We start from the raw sequence: 22,408 nt of genomic DNA on the forward strand, positions 1-22,408 counted from the left end.
CGCCCGGCCCGGCCCCGACCTGCCGCCGGCCCGGCCGAGCACCGAGCACCGGGAACCCAGCGCCACCAACCAAGCACCGCGTACCGGGAACCGAGCACGGAGTGCGGCCGCCGATGCCCGCCCCTTCCTGCCCGGCCTCCCCGCCGGCACTGCGCCATCAGGGCGGCCCGGTGCTTAGGGAGGGCGGGAACCGCGCTCGGCTGAGGGGATGGAGGGCGCTGAGTTGGAATATTCCGAGTTGGAAGGGACCCACAGATAGTGAAGTCCAATTCCTTTAGTGAATGGCCCATAGAAGGGATAAAAACCACGATCTTGGTGTTGTCAGCACCATGCTCCAAGGAACTGAGCTGACCCCGGGATCTTCTGAGGCGATGGTGAGGATGAGGTAATGCAGCCTAGCCCCATTTCTCATTATAATCCCTCCTCTCTTGAGCCATAGATAGTATGATATATCTAATATATCTAGTAGATAGTGTACTACCCAAAATCAGAAGCTAGCCGGGTAAGGTAAGCAGGACCTCAGAGCTGAAACTTTCTTAACAAAATGACCAGCATGAATTAAACTTGAGTGCAAGAAAACCCTTTACATTTTTGAGTAGGAATATAATCCCATTAGCTTTTTCTCTGTAAACTTAATTGCCCCTTCAAAGTCTTGCATGGTTATCGAGCCTTATCTTGTCAGATGGGAATGTGTTCAAAAGATACCAGGTTCCAGAGCCTCATGACTACCACCAGCATCTGTGAACTCTGAATCACCTGGGTGTTAGCGGCTCTCAGGCTGAAAACATTTCAGCGGAACTGCTGAAGGAAAACTTAGAAGGTGCTGCTTCATAATTCTATGGATCCATAGGGATTCTTCCAGAGGGCCAGTCTCTCCCTGGAAATCACACTTTATGCTGCCCTTTCCTGCTGCCCCCATTTTTTTTTGGCTCTGTAGAAAGTAGTGTAATAAAACAATTCTTTTGGAAGGACAGGTTGAAGCATAATAGCAGATTTTACTGATGGTGTTCATTCTGTTTTCATTTCTTCACACCCATGTGCTGAAAACATACATTTGCTGGCAGAATACCTTGTGAATGATCTGTTCAGGCCAATATTAATGCATTTGTTACAGACCTTTACAGTACCAGTCACCCACTGGTGTTGGTGAAGGGAACTCGACAAGAATATTGTCTGGGAGCTGAACGACTTGCCCAGTGTTTCTGAAATTATTTTCAGAGCAGCTAAATATGTGGTCCAGTCTTTACGTTTGGAATAATATAGTATTTGGGTTTAAAACTACCTGCCTTTTTCCCAACTGGAAAGCTTTTTTTTTCTAGTTGGTTATTAGCAAATGTCATATGTATTCTGCAGTAAGCCCGTTGCTGTCCAAAGAGATGAGAAAACCCAAAGGATTTATTTCCTCTGAAGACTCCTGTTCCTGACAGAAAACAAGCCTGTGTTTTCCAAGACTTTAGGATCAGAAGAGCTCCTACCCTCGTAGTCTAATCTGTTTCATCTGCTGTGAGACACTCCGTATATTTATGTACTGAGCAACTACAGGACATCAGTTTCCATCCTTATCAAACACAAATATTTACCTGATCCAAGGTCTCCTGAGCTCCTTGACACTCTTTAAACATGCAGTTTAACTAGAGAAATACATCTTTTTCCTCAGTTTTAGTTGGGTTTAAGGGAATCTTCTTAGCAACTAGGTATTTTTTTAAAATGAAGGAACACTCCAACACATTACTGCTTTGCTTTACTCACCAACTCAGCTCTCCAGACCCCCTAATACACTTTCTCAGCTTCAATTCCTGCCAAAAAGGAAATTAGGAATTGTTTTGACATTAACTGACCATGAGGAATTGATACAAAGAAGTCAATGAGCAATTAATACTATTTAAATTTAATGGAGACATTCCATTTAAAAATATCACACGTGGTTTGGCGCAGCAGTTGATTTCTGTTTACCTCTGTGAGCATCTCCAAGGGCAGCGTAAAAAGGGCAGGAGGAGAGGTCCTGAAGGGTGTCAGATGAATGCAGGTGAGAGGAACTATTTCTGTGCTAAATAACGTGGGGAATTTGGAGGGTCATGAGGTTTTTGAGCCTTGCCCTTTGCAAGCCACAGGCTCAAGTGTTGGTTTTGCTTCTTCCTCTCCAGTTTTGTGTGTCACTTCAAATGGCATCAACTGACATCTCTTTCCCCAATCCCTTTCCCATCCTTGCCAGGGATTAAGGTGGTAATCTGGGCTAAAACAACTCTCTTCCAAACACCCATTCCCTGATTTAGCAGCCTTATTTCCCACCCAGTCCCAAGGAAAGGTGTCTGTGTGTTCAGAGAGTGGGAACAGCAGCCGTGGGGTTTTGCAGATAACATCCTGCAGGGCTGATCAGGAGGGGACACAGACATGAACAAAATGGTAAAAGCAAACCAACACAATTACTAGTCTGGAATAAAAAAAAAAAAAAGTGTGGAAAACACATAAATATCACCATATAAATAGTTCATTTTGTTTGCAGTAATGAGATTTAAGAGCACTGGGCATTGGCATTGAGCCAGCTCAGCCAACTGTTGAATTTATTCTCTGAGAGATTGTTTTTAAGTCCATAACTCACTGGTGTGCCCAGCGTGCATGTTGGCCCAGTCCCTGATCTCTGGGACCCGCAGGTTAATTGTTTCAGGCAACAGTAACAATGTGGATCTCCTTGTCACAGGAGGTGGAGGAGTCCTTCTTGCACCTGCAGTGGAATTTAGGAGTGCAGCAAAGCACCATAGACATGAGCAACCCCAGAGTAAGCAGCAGACAAATTACCCATTTCACCCTCCCTGAGTACATAAAGGGGAGGATGAGGATGGCAAGGATCACCCCGAGCAGCAGGAGCAGCACGAGTCTCTGCACAACCAGGCTGGTGTGTGCTGGGCTGTTTTCCTCTGTGTTTAAAATGTCTTGGCTGCTCTGAGTCCAGCTATTGCCATCCAGCCCCATGGCACAGATGTACACCTCAGGGTTTGAATTGAGGTTCTCCAAGCGCTCCAGGATGTCTTCTTTATTCTGGAGCGTGCGGATGAGCCCTCCTGACACGAAGGTGGGTTTTCTGCAAAGAGGGCAGGTGATTATCCAGGTGTTCTCCTCTTTCCTGAGGATCAGCTTCAGGCAGACGGCGCAGAAGGCATGCTGGCAGTCCAGGAGCTTTGGGACTCTGTAGATGCTGTACTTGTTGAAGCAGATCATGCAGTCCATATCCAGGGTGGCTGTGTCTGAGTGCTGCTGGTTCAGTTCCAACGTGCTCATTTCGGGAGAGTTTGTGTCCCTTAGCGGCCTTGAGTTTGGAGAGTCTCCTTCCAAAACTGCTGGTTTAAAGGCAGCGGGACAGTCTCTCTCTGTTCCTGAAGGTCTCTCCATTTCTTCAGCACACTCTTCAGTGAATCTCACTCTCTTCTCATGTTTGGAGTTTTGTGTTACAGATCCTGTTCCGCTCATTTCTGCAGCACCTCCCGCCGCGGGCGCGGGACCGTCTGCCTCAGCCTGCACTACTCCAGGAGCTGACCATCTGTTTGCCTTGTCAGTGGATTTCTCCATGGAGATAAACCTCGGTGCAGCTTGTCTCCCCTTAGCTGAAGGATTTCCTGAGTCTCTGGCTCCTTTTATGTGTTGCTGTATTCCTGTTGTGTGCCTGGTTGATTGGTGAGAGCCTTAAGCGAGTCATGCTCTTACAATACGATGTTTTTATGGCATGAGGACCAGAGTTAATGATTGACTTCCCAGCCAAGACAGTTTACAAGGACTGATAGTATCAGTGGGCAATTCCTGTCTGGAAGCAGACTCCATGGCATTAGCAGACCACTGACAGCCAGACCATCATTATTAAATTAGAACTCTCTTAGTTGAAAGCAATTTCATTGTTCTCTAAACAGTGTTTTTCTGGACAGTGACAGGCTTGGGGGAATTTCCCATTTCTAACACTGGTGTGCTGAATGCACTGCTTTGATTAGAGCATAATTATCACCAGTTTGGATCTCTCTGGGTAGGAAGTTTGCTCTTGGTTTAGAAATACTTATTACCCTACAGCACCAAGTGAAGAATGAGATTGAAATTATAAATTTGACTGTTGAATGTCTAATTGTTATTAATGCTTTTATGCTAGGGTATCTCCTTTTTCATCCTAGGATAACTCTTTTAGTCAAGTTTTGAGTACAAACCCAAGCATGACTGAGGCCCAAACAGGGTCTCTCAGAGTCCATGAGATCTGGAAACTAAAAGCAAGACCAGTGTCCTAGATGGTGGGACCATCTTTTTTGCTGTGGTGTTCACCAAACAACCTCATGCACTTGGGAATGCCCTTCCTGAGTGGTTTTGTGAATATTCATCATGTCTGAAAAAAAAAAAAGCCTAAACAAAATGCCTCAGTCTCTAATTTCTTTCTGCCTTTTTATTTGAGGAGTAAAATACAGATGGTTTCTCAGCAAGAATCCCATGGAAGGAAGGAATGAAAGGAAGGATCACCAATCCCAAAAAGCCAGATGAGGTCAGTGTTACCAGCAGAAGACACACAGTACCACGCTGGTAGCCTCAAGTGGCCCTGAATGCTCACACTGCCTGTACCTCCATGTCCCAGCCTCTCCCTCCTAGAGAGGAGCAGCAGAAAGAAACGAAACAACTGCAGATGTCAAGGGCAAAGAGTTCAGGAAGGCTCTAATCTCATGAACTCGCTGGAGGAAGGGGTGAGGTGAGAACTTATTGCTGAGAAATAGAGGGTTTGTCGTAAGCAAGCTCCGTCAAAGTGCCCGAGCACTGCTGTGTTTCTGCTGATGTGGCATGTGGTGGTGCTTGATGGACTTTTGGATGACCCCAAATTTTAGGAGCTTGAGTATCTCAGTTGCAGAAGTTGGTATCAAAGTGCAGGAATATCTGGAAGAAGGCTGGTGAACTGCCAGCCAGACTGAAGTCTCAAATATTTATCTTTAAAAAGACCGTTTTCTTTTGCATTTCACATAACTCTTTGTCAGCAAGTTCATGCTGTTAAAAAGATTCAGGAAAGTAGAAAACAGACTTGCTGTATTACAACAGTTTAGAAGCTTCAAATTTGCTCTGTCAGTTCCCATGTCCAAAATGTCTTAGAATTTCCTGATTTCTGATTATGACACCTTGCAGAAGATGGAACAGACACCAAGAGGGACAACTATACTCCTAACGTAAGAAGTTTAAAACTAGTGGGAATGAATTTATGCTCCAAGTCTATCTGCTCTCTGTTCTACCAGTGGGTGGAGGTGACTTTTCTGTGTTTTTTGTGATGGGAAAATAAATTTTTGTTGTCCTCCCCACTGACAAAGTTTTCAGCCAGGCCCTGATCCTGGCTGTGCTTTGTCTCTGCTGTCACGAGTGATGCTCCCTGGCTGGCACGTGCCTTGTGCTTATCTGAATTGCTCACAGCCTCTTAATGCTCCTCAGGCGAATTACTGCCTCATTAATCATTTCCAATCAGTTTTTGTACTGACACTCTTTTCCTGCTTTTAGTGTGTTTGCATTAAAAACATTTCTTTCTATGAAAGGCTTTGTATGGAATTGTTTATAGCAGGAAAGAGATGTGAAAGAGCAGTTGTGTCATTCCTAGTAAAATCCTCATAAACCAAAACAGCCCAGGAGATGCTGGGGATACTCCTGTGAGCTTCTCCCTGTGCTGAGCTGTGGTTCAGGTTGTCCTGACTCAGGAGAGGAACAGAAAAATGATATACAACTTAAAAATCGCTGTGATGTGAAGCCTCTTACAGTATTTCTGGGACTGTTTTGTTGTGTTCCTCAGGAAGCTGCTTGGATGTGGATTCCTCACAGCATCTTGTGAGGAGTCTCCCTCAGTGCAAAAAGAAACAAGAGGCGGAGGTTCAGTTTATTACAATTACCACATTTAATTCATTGGTGCTGCCTCAGCTCCTCTCCTGCCCCACCCCTGCTCTCAGCCCTGTTCTCCTGGTGCCACCTCGCGGGTATTCCAGCTGCTCACCTCCCTGATTTAATAAAACTTATTAAGATTTATTTCGCTTATTTCGCGTTCCAGTACATTTTGTTTTGGGTGGAGCAGCCCCGTTCTGGGGTGGGGTGAGAGCGCCCACCCTGAGCCCATCGCGGGGCGTCACGGTGAGTGCCGGGAGCTGTGCTGGGCAGCAGGGGAGTGCAATTAGCGATGGAGGCCAATTAGCCGCAATCCGGCAGCTTTTGGCACAACACTGGTGATCTGTGGCAGGGCTTCCGCAGCCTCCCCAGCCTTTCCCCGCGGACGCGCCGCTCCCGGCGCTTGGCTGCGCCGTCCTTCCCTTCGCCGCTGCCGCTTTTCGATCCCGAGCCTCAGTTTCCCCCCCGGGAAACTCCTCTTCCTCCTCCTCTTCCTCCTCCTCTTCCTTCTCCTTTTCTTGCTCTTCTTCCTCTTCCTCGAGGATCACCCAAGCGGGCGGGCGCTCACGTGACACCGTCCCGCCGCCGCCACGTGACTCCCTCCACGTGTCGCCGCCACGTGACTCGCTCCCGCTGCCGGTGTCACGTGACCACCGGCGGCGGCGGCGGCCCCGGCGGGAATGTCCCGCAAGCAGGCAGCCAAGGCCCGGCCCGCCACCGGCGCCAGGAAGGGCCGGCGGCCCCGGCATTCCCCCGCCGGACCGGCCCCGGGCCCCGCTCCGGCCCACAGCGGCGGTGGTTTCGCCGGGCAGCTCCGCGCCCTCGGCCTCAAGCTGCGGGAGGTGCCGGGAGATGGGTGAGCGCTGCGGCGGGTGTCCCCACAGCAACCCCGGGGCCGGCGATTCCCCGCACATCCGAAGGCTGACGGCTTCCTTCTCCTCGTGGGGGCCGAGGGCTTTCATCGCTCCCGGGGGTGGGAAGCCCGTGTCCCGGGGGCCGAGGATTTTCCCCTCCCGGCTGAAGTGGGCCCTGTGCTCCGCAGGGGTGAGGATGTCCCCGCTGTGGCCCTCAGGGATCTGTGCTGTTCTCTGCGCTTCTGTAGGGCCTGACGGCTCGGCCAGGGGGCCGAGGGCTCCACTGTCCAGCGGGACTGAGCATACAGAGGTCCATAAATGTTCTTATGGATCACTTACACTCCCTTCTGTTCTATCAGGTAAAGGGGTAGTAAACGCTTCTGCTGAGAGATTGTTCAGAGGGGAATTGTCCTTTGTTGGTCTGTTGTCAACATGACATTTTGGCCCAGCTGTTTTCCCATCACACAATCAGTCAGACCCAGCTGTCCCAGCAGCCAACAGGGAATGAGCGCTCCTTTGCATTCTTATCCTTGCTAAAACAGACAGAACAAGTACAGCCCCTTTCCCCTGTGACCCCGTTATTCCTTCTGCTGCCTCACACACACACCCACACACACACCCACACACCCACTCCTCATTTCAGCAACTGCTTGTTCCGGGCCCTGGGGGACCAGCTGGAGGGACACTCCCGGAACCACCTGCGGCACCGCCAGGAGACCGTGGAGTTCATGCTGCGGCAGCGCGGGGACTTCGAGCCCTTCGTGGAGGATGGTGTGCCCTTTGACAAACACGGTATGGGCTCCCTGGCACATCCTGGGAGGCATCGTTGTGTCGTGGGGTTGCATCTCCTTCCTAACCAATTCCTCAGCCCTTAGGGCTCCTCTCTAGTTTTAAGCAACATTTTATGTTTATGGCTGTTGAGGTGCTGTGGGAAGGTGAGCTGTTTAATCTGCATTGAATTCGTCCTGGAAGTTATTTAAATTTAGGAAATTTGGAGAAGGAAAGAGAGACCACAAAGGCGAGGAGTAAAAATTAGGTGTTTTCAAAAGGAACTTAAGAAAGATTGTCTAGTTCTCCTTGAATACTGGTGGGTATTCAGCTGTTTTGGTGAGTGGCTGATTTCTTTGGGTTTCTTTCTCTTGGCACTCAGTATTTCCTCCTGGCAACTGAGGGGAAGATCCAAACCAGAAGCAAATACAGCCTTTGATGTGCCAGGTACCATGCAGATGATGCATGAAAGTGGTTTGGTCACTCAGTACTCAGCCACTCCTCCTTCTGAGCTAACAGAGCCAGTGGCCTTGCTTAGTCTAAGGGTGTAGTGCCTTTTTTAGAGATTTCTGTGGTCATTTAAATGCATTAACTCATGTTGCAGCCAAATTCTTGCCTCAGTACTCATTGTTCCACAGGTGGGATTTCTCTTCCAGAATTTCTCAGGCTCATGTTGAAATCTCACCCCTCATTATCCCTCCACTACTTTTGGAAGTATCAGAAATAAGCTTCCAACTCTTGTGAATGTTTTTTCCTTTAGTTGCCAATTTGGCCAAGCCTGGTACTTTTGCTGGCAACGATGCTATTGTGGCCTTTGCAAGGAACAATCAAATGAATGTGGTTATTCATCAGCTCAACGCTCCACTGTGGCAGGTGAGAAACAAAGCTTCTACGTTTTGGCCTGTTTTTTTACCTGAGGGATATAAATAATGTGGAAAATTCCTGATTTATTAAAAAAAAGAGCAGTAGCTGCAATGATCTGGGTGTGGTGCAGGGCTGTGCTTGGTTTTTGAGGAGGGGGAACACTGGAGATTTTGGCTAGGAGGAGAGGGAAGGAAAGAAAACAGTGGGTGCATGATGGGTATGTATATTTTTTATTTGGGTTTTAAGCTATGAGCTTCAATGCTGTGCTGTCTCCTGAAGATCAGCTGCATGGGATGTGAAATGCCAAGGTTTCTGACAGATAGAGAAATGAGCTTTTAAAAGAAATTTTAAAACCTTGAAGTGTTGTTTAATCAGTTCCTGGAGAGGACTGATGTGGTGTGGTTTCCTCTGATAGAGGGGCACTGAAACAAGTAATCCATCAGGTCCCTTGTGTTCTCTTTATTGTTGTTTTTCCATGGCAAGTCCACACTGGAATGGGTCCATGCTCAGTCTGCCTGGTCATTGACCAAGTGAGAACCTGAATTCAAGTCAGGATTGTTTCTGGCCTCTATTTACAGACAGAACCAATGAAGTATGTAGATTAAACAGGGCAATAAAGATTAAAAAAACCAGATGAAAGCTGTCAGTGATGTCTCAAATACATTTAAAACAGCGTCACGTGGATTCCTGAACTCAAACAAGTTTAAACTCCCATTTATAGACAGCTATGGGCAGTGGGACAGGTGGGTGAAGTACCTGTACAGAGGAAGTGACCCTGCAGAGGTCACAGGGGTGGTTTTCATGTGTTGTTCCTCAGTGTTATAATGTTCTGAGATTTTGATGTCCTTTTTGATGTCCTTGGTTCTTTAATCTCCTCTCATTGACCGTGTTAGGGTGTCAGCACAGAGTTTGTGGTGAGGTTCTGCCTTGCCTGAGCAGTGTTGTTAGTGAAGGGGTGTGAGTTAAGAGAGCTGTGAGTAGCTGTAACATCATGAAAAGATCTTTACAGGTGGACATCTCTGCATGAATTTCTTGGTCTTTGAACACCCCTTAACTTTTTTTGATAGTGACTGTAAATTATAGAATTTACAGAATAGAATTATAGGATTGTTATTATAGGATAGAATTGTTAAAGTTGGAAAAGACCTTTAAGATCATGGAATCCAACTGTAGACTCAAGTTAGCTGAGATTTTTAGGTTATTTTATTGGCTTTTTGGATAACAGGCTCAATTTGGTGGCCTCCTCTGGGCCCATTCCAGAGTGGAAAGAGGCTTCTCTAATAAAGAGAATTTTCAAATCTTTCAAGAGCTTTGGGATTTGTTCCACACCTGTTCAAGCTCTGGCATAGAAGAAATGTTTAAAATAAATCTCACCAAGTTTCACCATTTGAATAATTGAATAGGCTAGAAAGCAGGAGTTAAGTATAACCAAGAGTTGAGTTGGCACCTGAAGACGAGCAAGTGTAAAATAGATGGAGAATTATTTGTTGGAAAAGCTGAAGTCATCAGTACAGCACAGACCACAGCCACTGAAAGATGACTTGGTGTGTGGTCTGGAGCAGAGATAAGACAATTCACAGACGTAAAAGGGTTGGGAAACTCTTGGAGCCCTAAAGCAAGGAGTTCTGGTCCTTTGCTTGCTGACGTCTGCTCCAGGTCTTTGAACTTGGGCTGGCAGGTCAAGCCAAGCTGGTCTGCAAGTGCAGAGGGATTTTCTGTATTTGTAGGAGCTGGAGTGCTGTGTAGCTCTTATCTAACAGTTTGAGACACTGATAACTGGGACAGGAACTATGTTCACATCAGTACAGATAATTCTCAGAGCAGGAATTTTCTGTGGAAACTGCTGTAACTTGGTGCTGACGAAGCAAAGCAACATTTGGTTGTTAACAGTGCTCCTGAATGGAGTTAATACATTTTCATGGATTTGTTTTCTTTTAGAAACAAAACACAGCTGCCTGGAATGCTGGTAAAACAGCATCTTGTCCCAGCTGCAGATCAAAATTTAGCCTGAGTGACTGTTTCCACTCTTGCTGTCACTTGAATGGCCTATCTTCCCTCATTTCTGAGGGTAAAATGTCTTGGTACATTCCCTGGGAACTCTTGCTGAACTTGGTTCTGGGAAGATGAAAACTGATAGCTCCTGTGGAGAGTTCAGGAAATAGTTCTGAGCTTTCCACAAAAAATATTTTCATTCCATGTTCTGTTTGTTCTGATGTAACTGCTCAATATTTTACATCTGGCTTTCAAACCTCCTTCTCTTCCTGTTTCAAATGCTCCAGCAACCACATACTTGCTTCCCTCACGGTGTTTGCTATCACTGCAAAAAATGAACACTGTGAAAAATCTGATGCTGATTCCAAACCCTCATTTTCAGTTTGTTTCTTTTGTTGAGATCCGGGGCACAGACAGGAGCGATGCCAGGGAGCTGCACATCGCCTACAGGTACGGGGAGCACTACGACAGCGTCAGGAGGATCAGCGACGACTCGGAATCTCCGGCCTACCTTCGCATGGAGGTTGGTTGTGAGGGAATGAGGCGGCTGTGGGTGACAAACAGAGCTGAGGAGTGCTGCCAGCTGATTTCCATTCTCATTCTGGATGGAGGGAAGAGCTGGGTCTCTGTGTTGTGCTCGGGGAGCAAAGCCCTGAGGTCGTTGTAGCTCATGCTGCTGGCTCTCCCGGAAGGGGCTGTGAGGGAGGATTTCAGCCTCTGGGCTGGAAATGAACCCAAAGCTGGTGCTGTGGTGTGGGATGTCTGGAAGCAGCCTCATCTGAATGATGTAATCATCAACCTCAAATGGAAAAAGAAAGGGAAGGGAAGAAAGATACCTTTATCTATATCTTCATATCTCCCTTTTTGATGTTGAGGAGTAACTGCTGTGCTTGAGGTTCTCTGCACACAGCTGAGGTGTGGTATTGTATTAAAAACAATCCATTTAAAAGCTAGTTTATTGTGATTCATGATTTGGAGTTTGTTCAGCAGTGCAGGAGATGTGGGAAACTCTCAGTGATGGTGGAAGTTACACAGCTTTGATGGTTTGACACGGGATGTTTGTGAGGAAAGTGTGCCATGATAATTACTTTTATTAGGATGTCAGACTCCTTTGGATTGCATGCTTGTGTGATCTGCTGGGCTTTGCTCTTCCTCAGATGCTTTGCCAGAACAATTCAAGTAAGTCAGAGGAAGTGAAGCCACAGAAGGGTGACTCTGAAGATGAGACTGAAGTGGAGTTGGAAGATGCTGTACAAAAAGTGTGCAGCGCAACTGGGTGTTCAGTAAGTATTGAGGAGCCTTTCTGTGCTTAATGTTCAAAACTCCTTGGAACATGGAAGTAATCCTGGGAAAAATTCTGAAAAAACACTCATCTTGTACAAACTTGAGTATCAGGGCCATCAATCAGGGTTCATCTCATCCTAGAATCAACCCTTGAAGGCAGGTGAAATAGCAACCTTTTTGTGGATGCCTAATAATTTTGGTAGATTTGTCTTGCAGCTCTCATAAAATTTACTTGGAAACAAATCCTGTAAGTTCTGAAATCCTTTGGGGTTATTGAAGATCACAGATAATTGGATAATCAGTCACTCTTGGCACTGTGCAGGTGGCTAGGACAGAAAGGGTAAAGAGGGGAAACTTACACTGAAAACAGCATATTCCTTTTTTTATGTTATCTTCAGGAATTTAAGGTTTTCCCCCTTCACCCTTTCAGAAATAAAGCACAGACCAGCTGAATGATCATAAAAGCAGCAGCCCCCTCTCAGTGGTGTAGGTGTTGTTAAGTGAATGTAGGTCATGGATGTGAACTTCTTCAGTGTTCTCCTTCCCCTCTTGTGGACAGGACATTGATTTGGTAAGCCACGTTCTGGAAGTGGAGGACTACGACGTGGAATCTGCAATATTTGCCATCTTGCAGGTGAAGGAAGGGGAAGGAATAGGTGAGTGCACAGTTTGTCACCTGGGGATTCGGGTGACTGTGATGCTGGTGGTGGGGGCAGCAGCAGGACAGGTGGGGTTTGTGTGCTGCCACCTCAGCCTTCTGTGCTCAGGAAGGTTTTCTGTGCTCAGGAAGGTTGTCAGTGAGGGCAGTTTCAATCCAGCTTCCAAAAAAACCCCAGGATTTCTGGGAAGAGGAATTGGCTGACAGTGTGACAGCTCCTGGGTACAGCATGTCTGAGAAAACCTCTGCTGTTGGCAGGTACCGAGGAGCAGCAGGAGCCCCCGGGCAGGGAGCAAAAATCCTGCAGCAGGACACTGTGGGAAGAGAATGGAACTGGTTCAAGAATCTTTGGAAATCAGAGCTTGCATCAAGGTGAAGCAGAAAACAGCAAGGAGCAAGCTGGATCCAGGGAAGAGAACCGAGCCAGCAGAAACCCAAAGGTGTGTGAGGGGTTTGGCAGCAACATGAGCGCCCTTCAGTGATTGCCTTAGCATTTCTCACTTAGCAATTCTGTTCTCCTTTCAGTTAAAAACAGCTTCTGCTCACTGCATTTTGTCTCTGCTGCAGCTGTCACTGCTCCCACAAACATTTCCTGGTGATGTGCAGCACTCTTCCCAAAACAACCCGGAATAAAGCCCTGACAAATAGTTAGGAATGTCCTCTGGCAGCTGCCTCAGTATCTGCCTGTCTTCTTTATTACTTTTCCCCAGCTGAGCAGAGAAAATGTGGTTTGAACTTTGTGTTTTCACCCTTCCCTTCCAGGTAGCCAAGAAACAAAGGAAGGAGCAGCAACGGCTGGAGAAGAAGAAGCGGCAGGAGGAGAGGCACCGGCAGAAGGTCCTGGCCACCAAGAGGGACAGTGCAGACACCAGGACAGAGCCAGAACCAGCCAACCACGTCACCCTGGTGAAGGCCATGGCAGCCCTAAACATATGACTCAGTGCTTTCATGAGAAAAGCAAATAAAACAAAGAAGACAAAATTCCCCTAGGAGAATTTCCAGGCACCCGTGGTTATTTTAAAATCCGTCTCTGGTGAGATTTCCAAGCACAAGAGAACTTCCTCTTCCTTTGCTTGTGGGGAGGACAATTGCTCATTGATTCTGCATCAACCTGTGGTGAGAAGAGTTGTTTAAACTTAACAGGAAGTAAAGACTTGAGTCTGTAGTCTTGGAGTTAGATGAAGGTGAGAACCTTTTCTTCACACAACGGTGTCAGATTTGTTTTGACATCTCTTGATGTGCCTGGTCTTGTTTGGTTTGGTTTTTTTTTGCCTTTTATTTGGTTATGCCTGGAGGAGCTTTATTTTACCTTGCTGTCAGGGAAAGCTTAACAAATACCAACTCAGGAATATCTCTGGTGAGTCTTTTTCTATTTAAATTCAAATAAAGTAAGAGAACAGAGTCCCAGAATCCTCTCCAAAGCAAAGTGTGTCAGTCAGCGCTGTCTCAAACATGACATTGCTCTTTTGTTTGCCATGCAGGAATGCAGTGACAAGTTTTAATCTCACTGGAATTGCTGGCATTGCACTGGGCTGGTTCAGAAGGGATGAATACATGGAGATGGGGATTGTTGCATCCATGCTTGCTGAGGTTTGGGATCAGCTCCTTTAAGATGAAACCTGTAGGGGGGAAAAAGACCTCCCCAAAACAATGATCCAAGTGGACTCATGAGAATGCAGAGCTGATTCTTCCACTTTGGTAAAATGTGACAGGAACAGGCTTAAAGTGTCTGGTGAGTTGTTGTTACTTGAACACCTGGAATCTCTTTCCCCTTTTCCAGAGTTTTTGGTTATTCCAATTTGGTTTAGTCCAAACCAGGAGCTGGATAGGTGTTAGTCTCCAAATGAAATTACTATAGCCAAAGGACCAAGAGTCTTGGGAAGAAGCTTCCAAGCAGCAGTGATCCCTGGGAGCCTATTTCACTTCATAATAAATCAAGCTTTTTTCCAGGGTAGGATTTTTTTTCCATCTCAAATTCCATTTTGGTGAGGTCACCAAGTAGGATGTGAGCTTGACTCCTGTGATGTTTTCCATTGTAGGACTGAGAATTCGAGGTGCAAGGACTGTGGGACTCAGCCTTTGATTTATGGCTCACAGTGTTTCAGCTCCACTCAGGTTTTTGGGCTTGTAGCAAGCCCTAAGCTTGAAGAAATCACATGTGCACTTACAGGAGACACCTTATCAGCCAGGGCAGAGGTGAAAGGGATTTTTAAAAAGGAAGGAGTGTTGCATTTGAAAAATTTGTCTGTGCTTTAAAGTTTATGAATCAGCATGGAAATATAAATGTTTCTTTTTTACTGAACTGCCAAGAACTGGGCTGATACTTGATGTGCTCTGCTGCTGTTACTTGAATAATAAAAAGAAAGGAGTTCTTCTGGAAGAACTGGTGGTGTTGGAATTCCTTTTTCTCCAAGACAGTCATTTTTACAGTAGTGGGAAGAGAGGTGAGTCACAGCTTAGTGGGGAGAAAGTGCAATTTCCTTCCGGGGGTGATGAGTTGTGACAGCAGGTTTGGCAAGGCAGTGCAGGTGGCTGTGTCACCTGTGTCCTGCCCTGCCCTGCAGTTTGGTCTGAAAGGCAGGTGTGTTCTGCAGGTTTGAAAAGATAAAGAGTTTGCAGTTGTGCACTGTGAGAGGTTTGATCTTAATGAATTGGGTTTTTGTCCTCTGGAGCCGGAGCTGTTAAGAGATTTGTTGTTGGCTGGAGCTTGAGAGCTGTGAAAGGAGCTGTCCTGGAGGGTGAGGAGGGAACTCAAAGCTCACCCCATCGTGTGCAGGATGAAAGAGGGGGTCAGCAACAGCAGCACAAACAGCAGAGGAAGAGACTGGCCCAAAGCCTCTGATATATGGAACAAAATCTGGGGCTGAAAATGCTTTCATTTCTGAGTGTAATATGATTAAAATAAACTCTTAATGTGCTGTGCTCACAGATCTTGACAAACCAGTCAAATTCCCTTTATCTTGCTGGGGTAGCTTTGTCCCTGCACAGCCATTCCATATCCAAAGATGTTAAAACTGATTTTGTCTGTTTCACATTTTTCCCATTGAAATTTCCACCTTCCTAATGTATATATTTATATTTTTTTTCCCTAGGAAATCTTTGCGCAACATTCTTCACAGAACTCGGTTTACACAGTGAAATTTGCTTTGTAAACAGGTCTTGGATTTTCCTGGGAAGAGGAAGGGAGGCAAGAAACAAGAGCAGAACAACACCATGATTCATACATAGCGTGTGTTTACTCCTTGGTGGAGCTGAGTGCTCCGTAATCCGGTGCCAAGGACGGACAATAAGCAGTGGATATTCCCTTTGGGCTTTGACCAGGATTACTGTTTGTTCTTAGCTGACAAATTTGAGGGTGTTTTGGCTGTTTCTGCAGCAGGGTCATTGTGAGCCTCTCAAGGGTGAATACGCAGCAGGAGGATGTAGAAAGGCTGCTTTCCCTGCATCCTATTTCCCACCATCATCTTCCCTGGACTTATTTTCCCAAATCCTTCCCCTGCAGGTGAGGAATTTAGTTGAACTGGAAGTTTTAAGTGTTTAGGAAGGTCCTGGCTGATCTCTATAAGCACATCTGTGTAGGGGAAGGGTTTTCTGCCCGTGCTGCTCCGTGTTTCCTGTCCCTTGTTCCTACTCAGGAGCTGCACTCTGGTTTTATCTCACAGCTTTGCCACATCTCCATGTCTGCAGAGCTTTGGGAGTGAAATTGGGCATGAAGAACGATCCATAATCCAGTGTTGGATGAAAGGAAGATGGTTTGTACTGGTGTTGAGCTGTGGAGTGGTTCCTAGGAGTTTTCCTGGGTGCAGGCACCAGCCTTAGAAGGCAGCATTGTAGATGGTCCTTTTGGGGCTGCAGCCAGAGGAAACCAATCTCTTGTAGCAGCAATCGTGGGCATGGCAGCACCTGGGGGCACCAGAACCGAGTTCAGGGCAGGGGACAGTTGGGACAACACTCAGAACATCAACACCACCTTTGCTGTGCATCTTTGCTGCCGCTGAACCACTTTCTAAAGAGGCTTTAAGGACAAGCAACAATTTTCTCACTGCTATTTCCAGCCCCAGGAGCAGGAACAAGATTCCACTTGCTGTAGCAGGGAGGTGAGGAGGGCCAGGGACACCTGCTGTGCCTTGACCCTGTCCCAACGTACCTGTCAGTGGCATCCACGGGCTGTTTGGGTCCCCCCCAGCCGCAGTAGCAGCCGTACCTGTTGTAAGCCAGTGGCGATTTCCCCGTCTTTTGAACAATCATCATTCCAAACTGGGCCAAATTGCAGCTGGCAAGGGCCAGTCCTAGGACTGGAGAAGTGGGGTTAGAAGCACAATGGGGAAAAAAAAACCTCCTATCCCACTTTTCTACAGCAAAAATGAGCATTTCCCTCTCCATCTATCTACAGACAGGACCTGGGAGCTTTCCCAGGGGTGGGGGGAACTCACAGAAGAGGAGCAGCGAGAGGAGCTTCATTCTGGTGGTGGCAGCTCCGGGGTTTGGTGAGCCCCAGGTGCTGCTGGTCACACTTTTTATGGCTGTGCACCCTCAGCAGGGCCCCTCCTCCGGAGAGCCCAAAGTGGGCAAATATTGACAATCCTCCCCATACTGCTCCTGCTGCTGTGCAGGTCTGCTGGAGGCCCTGGCTGTGGGATGCCTTAGGTGGGGGAGCTCTTGGCAGGAGGTTTTGGGTGTGTGGGGCAGCCTGGAATCGAGTCTGTGCATGGCTCTGGGTGTCTCAGCTTTCCCAGTGCTTCCCTGAGTAAAATGAGAGAAATTGAGGGACAACAGGAACCACTTAGTCCAAGGTGTCCCTTATAAGGTGGAATGAGATTGAGGAGTCTGTGATTCCATGATCCAATCTGTTCCTGGCTGGCAGTTTTTTGGTGTCTTGGCTAGAAAACACCATTCTGGATCTCACTGTTTCCATCCTAACTTACCTGGAGCAAGGAGAAAATGCAGCCAGTGCAAAGCATCCTCCCCTTCCAACTCAGCAGAGTGGCTGAGATGCAACAGTGGGAGTGGAGGAAGATCCCAGGGACTCCAGAATGTCTCTGGCTGGAGAAGGAGCTGAGCAGGGGCCGTGTTTGGTGCTTTTCCTGATATTGGGGCTTTCTCAGAGCCCTGCAGGTGGAGATGCTCCATCCCCCTCCCCACGTGTGTTGGGCACAGTGTTGTGCTTTCAAATACCTCATGGCATGAGGTGTGTGGTGCAGCTTTATTTAGAAGCAAAATAAATGGCAGGGAAGGAAAAATGCTGGTGGTGTGTGATGGAAGGTGGGGGGAAAAAGAGGCTGCTTGTGTTGTTTAATTTCTGATCAAATTGGTGGTACAGAACAATCATTTAGAGGATAACTTCTGGCAGAGATTGCAGCTGCTCTGTGCTGCTTTTTGGGGAACCCCAGCTTGGGCAAATACTGAGGCAGGGGAGGAAATCCCCCCCCAGGGCTGGTAGGGAAACTGAGGCAAGGAATAAGGATGTGACTTGCACGGGAATCAGAGAGATGCTGAGAAAAGGGAACTCAGCTCAACAAAATCTCTTTCCCCCCTCTGACATGGCTCATCATCATCAGCTCTCTGGGTTAATTTAGGTAGTCCCCTGGGATGGTGTTAATTGGCTAAACCAGGATTTGCCACTATTCAGGATTTTTCCAAGTCCACAATCAGTTTTATCATGGAGGAATAGGGGATATTCAATATTCTTGTCTATTAAACTGACTGAGCTCCACTGAAAGCTTCTCCACCCCATCCCCTCGACCTGTGCCAGGTTAAATTGGAAATAAGTCCCTCCAAAAGCCAAACACCTCCTGGGAAGCCGTGGGTTTTGTTTCTTAGTCTGAAAACCACAACTTTTGCAGCCCAGTTTATTGCAATGCTCCAAGGGGGGTGCAGTGTCTGAGCCAAAACATCAGCATTTGGAGGATTTGTATGAATGAGTTTGTACAGCTGCATGTCCAAGCAGGAAGATTCCTGGGTGGTTAAAATTCACCCAGAATTGACAAAGGGAGAGCGTGGTTGAGTTTATCCCAGCCTGCAATCTGTCTGGGCTATCCATCCTCTCCGTGAGGATTTGATCATTGATTTATGCCCTGCTGCTGGGCAAAGGGCTCCTTCCTCCTCTCCCCCAGGATTCCACATGGCTGGAGGAGGGTGGCAGGGTGTGAGTCCTGGCTGACAGCTGCCAGAAACATCCATTTCAGGGCTATTTCCTGGTGCCATTGATTTCAGCTATGGGGCAACCCAGGGTGGCAATTCCAGCTGGGCATCAGCTCCTGAGGAAACGGTGTTTTGATGTTTCTGTGGCTTTATTTCATTGCTGAACCTCCCCCTAAGGTGGTTTGGAGCATGGGGACCTGCTGGGATCAACACTAGGCACAAAACCTGGGGATGCTGAAGTGGGGGGAAGCAGCCACTGCCAGAACTGCCTTTTCCTAAGGAATGTGCTCAGAATTGGGCCAAAACATTCTTTTCTGGTGAGAACTCTTGTTTTGCTCAGCGCTGGGTGTGAGGCAAGCTCCCAGCCATCCTGTCACAGCAGAGATTTAGGGGATCACAGAACATCCCGAGCTGGAAGGGACCCACAAAGATAATTGAAGTCCAAGCCTGTCCCTCCCACACCATCATTCCTGCCCCCAGCCCTTCCAGCAGTCTCCACTCCTCCATCCCCCAGAAAAACTGGCAATTTTCAGAGCCTGGATTTCGAGCTAAGTTGGGGCAGTTCAGGGCTGAGTCGTGTCACCTCTCAAGTGTCGTTTTTGCTGAGTACTTGCAGAGGAAAGCTCTCTGAGAGGTGAGAGGTGTTGGCTGGGCTCAGCTGAGTCACGGCACGCTGGGAACCGCTGCTTTGGGCTCTCTGCTTTTATTTTGGAGCAACAGGAGGGAATTTGAAGCAGGAAGCGGAGGGAGCGGCCAGGCTGCCAAGGGAGACGTTTCCCATCACCGGGACCAGGGGCAGGTGTCCATCCACCCCTCCCTTGTTTTGCTGTGCTGGAACATCACGTCAGCTCTGCTTCCCCCTCCTCGCATCACCAAAAGGCTCCGAGGAGGAGACTCACCAGGGCTGGGAAGCTCTGCCTGCGCCGTCCCTTGTCGGATCATCCCCCGGAGATGGTTTGGCCAAGGGAGTTTTTGTTTCAGCACCTCCCGGCTCGTCCCCGGCAGCGGCGGCGGAGCCGAGCCCGGCACAGCCGCGCCGCCCGCTCGCACCTGCAGGCGCCTCGCTGGCACCACGAGCCCGAGCCTGGGGGACACACACCGCACTGAGGCCTTCCCCGAGCCCCCCGGAGACGGGCACAGAGAGGGGATGGTGTGCGTGTGCAGACACTCACTGCAGGCGGGGATCCCTGCCCGGGGAGCCGAGAGCGGCTGCAGCGCTCCCGGGCGGCACCGCCGCGCTGCCAGCTTGGCATAGCAGCAGGATCGGAGCAGGCAGCACCTGCGGCAGGGGGAGAGCCGGGGATGGCCGGGAATGTGGCTTCCCTCCTGCCACAGGCTCGGGGAGAGCCGCCAGCCCTCCATCCTCCTGCTCTGGATCAGCCAGAAGCTTCTCTGTCCCGCCCTGCCCCGCATCCCGGCTCCGGGACCGTCCCCATGCGCTGGTGCCACCCACGGCCCGGGCACCTGCCCCTGGCAGCACCCTGCTGACCCCGGCCTGGAGTCAGGGCTCAGCACTGCCTCACTCCCCTTGCTTCCCCAAAACCTCATTCCTTCCTGCTGCTGCCTGGTCTGCACTTGGCAAAGCCTCAGGGGGTGATGCTGGGCTTGTGCAGAGCCTCGGGGTTACCCCGGGACCAGCGTTATCCCCCTGGGACCAGCGTTATCCCTCTGGGACCAGCGTTATCCCTCTGGGACCAGCGTTATCCCTCTGGGACCAGCGTTATCCCCCTGGGACCAGCGTTATCCCTCTGGGACCAGCGTTATCCCCCTGGGACCAGCGTTATCCCCCCGGGACCAGCGTTATCCCTCTGGGACCAGCGTTATCCCCCCGGGACCAGCGTTATCCCTCTGGGACCAGCGTTATCCCTCTGGGACCAGCGTTATCCCTCTGGGACCAGCGTTATCCCCCTGGGACCAGCGTTATCCCTCTGGGACCAGCGTTATCCCTCTGGGACCAGCGTTATCCCCAGCGTTATCCCTCTGGGACCAGCGTTATCCCCCCGGGACCAGCGTTATCCCTCTGGGACCAGCGTTATCCCCCCGGGACCAGCGTTATCCCCCTGGGACCAGCGTTATCCCCAGCGTTATCCCCCCGGGACCAGCGTTATCCCCCGGGACCAGCGTTATCCCCAGCGTTATCCCCAGCGTTATCCCCCTGGGACCAGCGTTATCCCCCTGGGACCAGCGTTATCCCCCTGGGACCAGCGTTATCCCCCTGGGACCAGCGTTATCCCCCTGGGACCAGCGTTATCCCCCTGGGACCAGCGTTATCCCCCTGGGACCAGCGTTATCCCCCTGGGACCAGCGTTATCCCCCTGGGACCAGCGTTATCCCCCCGGGACCAGCGTTATCCCCCCGGGACCATCATTATCCCCCCGGGACCAGCGTTATCCCCAGCGTTATCCCTCTGGGACCATCATTAACCCCCCGGGACCATCATTAACCCCCCGGGACCATCATTATCCCCCCGGGACCATCATTATCCCCCCAGACCAGCGCTGCCTGTACCGATCCACCGAAGCCCTCGAGCTGCCCCATCCCGAGTAGCATCCATGGGCAGTCAGGTTTCCTACGGTGCTTCCCTCGAGTCCCGGTGTGAATGTGCGTGGGTGCTTCCCGTGAGCTGTGAACACACCTGGAGTGACGGTAAAATGTGTTTTTTTTGGTAAGTTATATGAATAAATGTAGCCGGGGGAACTGGGGAGGGGAGGAGGCTTTGCTGGGAGTCTCCCCGAGGAGTGCACAGGAGTTTGGGGATGAGCCTGGCTCCTGTCTGTGGGTCGGGGATGCACTTACTGCAGGCAAGCAGCATCGTCAGCACCAGCAGGACCCTCATCTTCCTCTCACCTGGGCCTGGGAGGAGAAACAGGGGACAGGCTGAGCCAGGCAGCGAGGCCAGTTTGACAGGAGCTTCCTCTGAAATCGGATCAACCCCCAAAATCTGAAGGGAGAAAATCAACTCTGCCCCCTCCCATCAGTGGTGCTGCCTCTTGGCTGAGAGAGCAGGCGTTTTCTGAAGCTGCCCCATCACCTGAGCATCCCCCATCACCTGAGCATCCCCCATCACCTGAGCATCCCCCACCCCTGAGCATCCCCCAGCACCTGAGCATCCCCCACCCCTGAGCATCCCCCATCACCTGAACATCCCCCATCACCTGAGCATCCCCCACCCCTGAGCATCCCCCAGCACCTGAGCATCCCCCACCCCTCCAGCATCCCCCACCCCTGAGCATCCCCCACCCCTGAGCATCCCCCAGCACCTGAGCATCCCCCACCCCTCCAGCATCCCCCATCACCTGAGCATCCCCAGCACCTGAGCATCCCCCATCACCTGAGCATCCCCCACCCCTGAGCATCCCCCACCCCTGAGCATCCCCCATCACCTGAGCATCCCCAGCACCTGAGCATCCCCCACCCCTCCAGCATCCCCCATCACCTGAGCATCCCCCAGCACCTGAGCATCCCCCACCCCTGAGCATCCCCCACCCCTCCAGCATCCCCCATCACCTGAGCATCCCCCATCACCTGAACATCCCCCAGCACCTGAGCATCCCCCACCCCTGAGCATCCCCCACCCCTGAGCATCCCCCATCACCTGAGCATCCCCCATCACCTGAGCATCCCCCAGCACCTGAGCATCCCCCAGCACCTGAGCATCCCCCACCTCTCCAGCATCCCCCTGCTCCTGTCCCACCGCTTTTGGCACCCAGAGCACCCCTCCCCACACTTTTCCTGCAGGAACCTGCCGCTCCCTCTGCCTCCTTCCAACATCCCCCCGGATTTTTCCTTCCCCAGCAGCTCACCAGGGAATCTTCCTCGCTGTCAGCCTGTCCTCCCGCAGAGATCCTGCCCTCGGTGTCCAGCCCAGCTCCAACTGGAAGCTCCAAAATGATTCGTCTGTCCCAAACCCAGGGAATGCTACGCCCCTTCCTCCCCTCTCCCCGTGGAGCCTCGAGTGACGCAGGGGCCGAGACTT

General features: G+C 49.8%; 5 protein-coding genes and 1 long non-coding RNA gene across 15 annotated transcripts in view; 2 read left to right on the forward strand and 4 right to left on the reverse strand.

The window, feature by feature from the left end:
• The window catches only part of TMCO4 (transmembrane and coiled-coil domains 4), a 37,177-nt gene extending 37,007 nt beyond the window's left edge, over positions 1-170 (reverse strand). Inside the window, exon 1 of one of the 2 annotated variants that reach the window (XM_023940239.2) lies at positions 85-170. The gene's annotated coding sequence lies outside the window, so the exon portion shown is untranslated. Of the gene's footprint in view, positions 1-19 lie in introns of both variants that reach the window. The other variant, XM_086860654.1, reaches the window with a different exon arrangement.
• Positions 110-6,015, forward strand: LOC111938533 (uncharacterized). The gene is made up of 2 exons (XR_002869005.2): positions 110-385; positions 4,424-6,015. It is a non-coding gene; the product is annotated as an uncharacterized LOC111938533 (long non-coding RNA).
• On the reverse strand, positions 2,580-3,662 carry RNF186 (ring finger protein 186). Its single transcript, XM_023940263.2, has one exon. It carries the CDS (start codon positions 3,562-3,564, stop codon positions 2,662-2,664), a length of 903 nt encoding a protein of 300 aa, XP_023796031.2. The 5' UTR covers positions 3,565-3,662; the 3' UTR covers positions 2,580-2,661.
• A 450-nt stretch (positions 6,016-6,465) lies between the features above and the next one.
• Positions 6,466-17,531, forward strand: OTUD3 (OTU deubiquitinase 3). 9 transcript variants are annotated; one of them, XR_015278742.1, is made up of 10 exons: positions 6,518-6,727; positions 7,369-7,517; positions 8,254-8,366; positions 10,732-10,872; positions 11,507-11,632; positions 12,193-12,289; positions 12,550-12,731; positions 13,054-13,475; positions 13,773-14,023; positions 15,384-17,531. XR_015278742.1 is itself a non-coding variant. In XM_086860657.1 (8 exons), the coding sequence occupies exons 1-8, from the start codon at positions 6,552-6,554 to the stop codon at positions 13,225-13,227; spliced, it is 1,140 nt and encodes a 379-aa protein (XP_086716783.1). In that variant the 5' UTR covers positions 6,466-6,551; the 3' UTR covers positions 13,228-14,671. The 9 variants fall into 9 exon arrangements, 4 of the variants coding, with proteins under 4 accessions (XP_086716783.1, XP_086716781.1, XP_086716784.1 ...); XR_015278745.1 differs by having other exon boundaries at positions 10,750-10,872; XR_015278743.1 differs by lacking the exon at positions 13,773-14,023 and having other exon boundaries at positions 6,507-6,727.
• LOC111938462 (group IIE secretory phospholipase A2-like) lies at positions 16,107-16,767 on the reverse strand. The gene is made up of 3 exons (XM_086860663.1): positions 16,725-16,767; positions 16,439-16,586; positions 16,107-16,194 (listed from the first exon to the last, which is right to left on the reverse strand). Exons 1-3 carry the CDS (start codon positions 16,750-16,752, stop codon positions 16,107-16,109), a joined length of 264 nt encoding a protein of 87 aa, XP_086716789.1. The 5' UTR covers positions 16,753-16,767.
• Positions 17,532-19,119: 1,588 nt separating the features above from the next.
• Positions 19,120-22,317, reverse strand: LOC111938537 (basic phospholipase A2 myotoxin I-like). Its single transcript, XM_086860662.1, has 5 exons — positions 22,236-22,317; positions 21,229-21,285; positions 20,941-21,067; positions 19,605-19,711; positions 19,120-19,516 (listed from the first exon to the last, which is right to left on the reverse strand). Exons 2-5 carry the CDS (start codon positions 21,266-21,268, stop codon positions 19,410-19,412), a joined length of 381 nt encoding a protein of 126 aa, XP_086716788.1. The 5' UTR covers positions 21,269-21,285; positions 22,236-22,317; the 3' UTR covers positions 19,120-19,409.
• Between the last annotated feature and the right edge of the window lie 91 nt (positions 22,318-22,408).

The sequence above is a fragment of the Cyanistes caeruleus genome, chromosome 22, assembly GCF_971803275.1.
Source record: "Cyanistes caeruleus chromosome 22, bCyaCae1.hap1.1, whole genome shotgun sequence".
NCBI lineage: Eukaryota > Metazoa > Chordata > Aves > Passeriformes > Paridae > Cyanistes > Cyanistes caeruleus.

Coding starts and splice junctions, on each gene's coding strand:
- LOC111938537 (XM_086860662.1), bottom strand. CDS start 21,268: ATGAGGGTCCTGCTGGTGCTGACGATGCTGCTTGCCTGCA. Junction 21,068..21,228: donor GACGATGCTGCTTGCCTGCA/GTAAGTGCATCC, acceptor CCGTCACTCCAG/GTGTGTTCACAGCTCACGGG. Junction 19,712..20,940: donor TCGAGGGCTTCGGTGGATCG/GTACAGGCAGCG, acceptor CCCCTGCCGCAG/GTGCTGCCTGCTCCGATCCT.
- LOC111938462 (XM_086860663.1), bottom strand. CDS start 16,752: ATGAAGCTCCTCTCGCTGCTCCTCTTCT. Junction 16,587..16,724: donor CCTCTCGCTGCTCCTCTTCT/GTGAGTTCCCCC, acceptor CCACTTCTCCAG/TCCTAGGACTGGCCCTTGCC. Junction 16,195..16,438: donor CCCGTGGATGCCACTGACAG/GTACGTTGGGAC, acceptor TGGTGCCCCCAG/GTGCTGCCATGCCCACGATT.
- RNF186 (XM_023940263.2), bottom strand. CDS start 3,564: ATGGAGAAATCCACTGACAAGGCAAACAGATGGTCAGCTCCTGGAGTA.
- OTUD3 (XM_086860655.1), top strand. CDS start 6,552: ATGTCCCGCAAGCAGGCAGCCAAGGCCCGGCCCGCCACCGGCGCCAGG. Junction 8,367..10,731: donor TCAACGCTCCACTGTGGCAG/GTGAGAAACAAA, acceptor CCTCATTTTCAG/TTTGTTTCTTTTGTTGAGAT. Junction 12,732..13,053: donor GAGCCAGCAGAAACCCAAAG/GTGTGTGAGGGG, acceptor CTTCCCTTCCAG/GTAGCCAAGAAACAAAGGAA.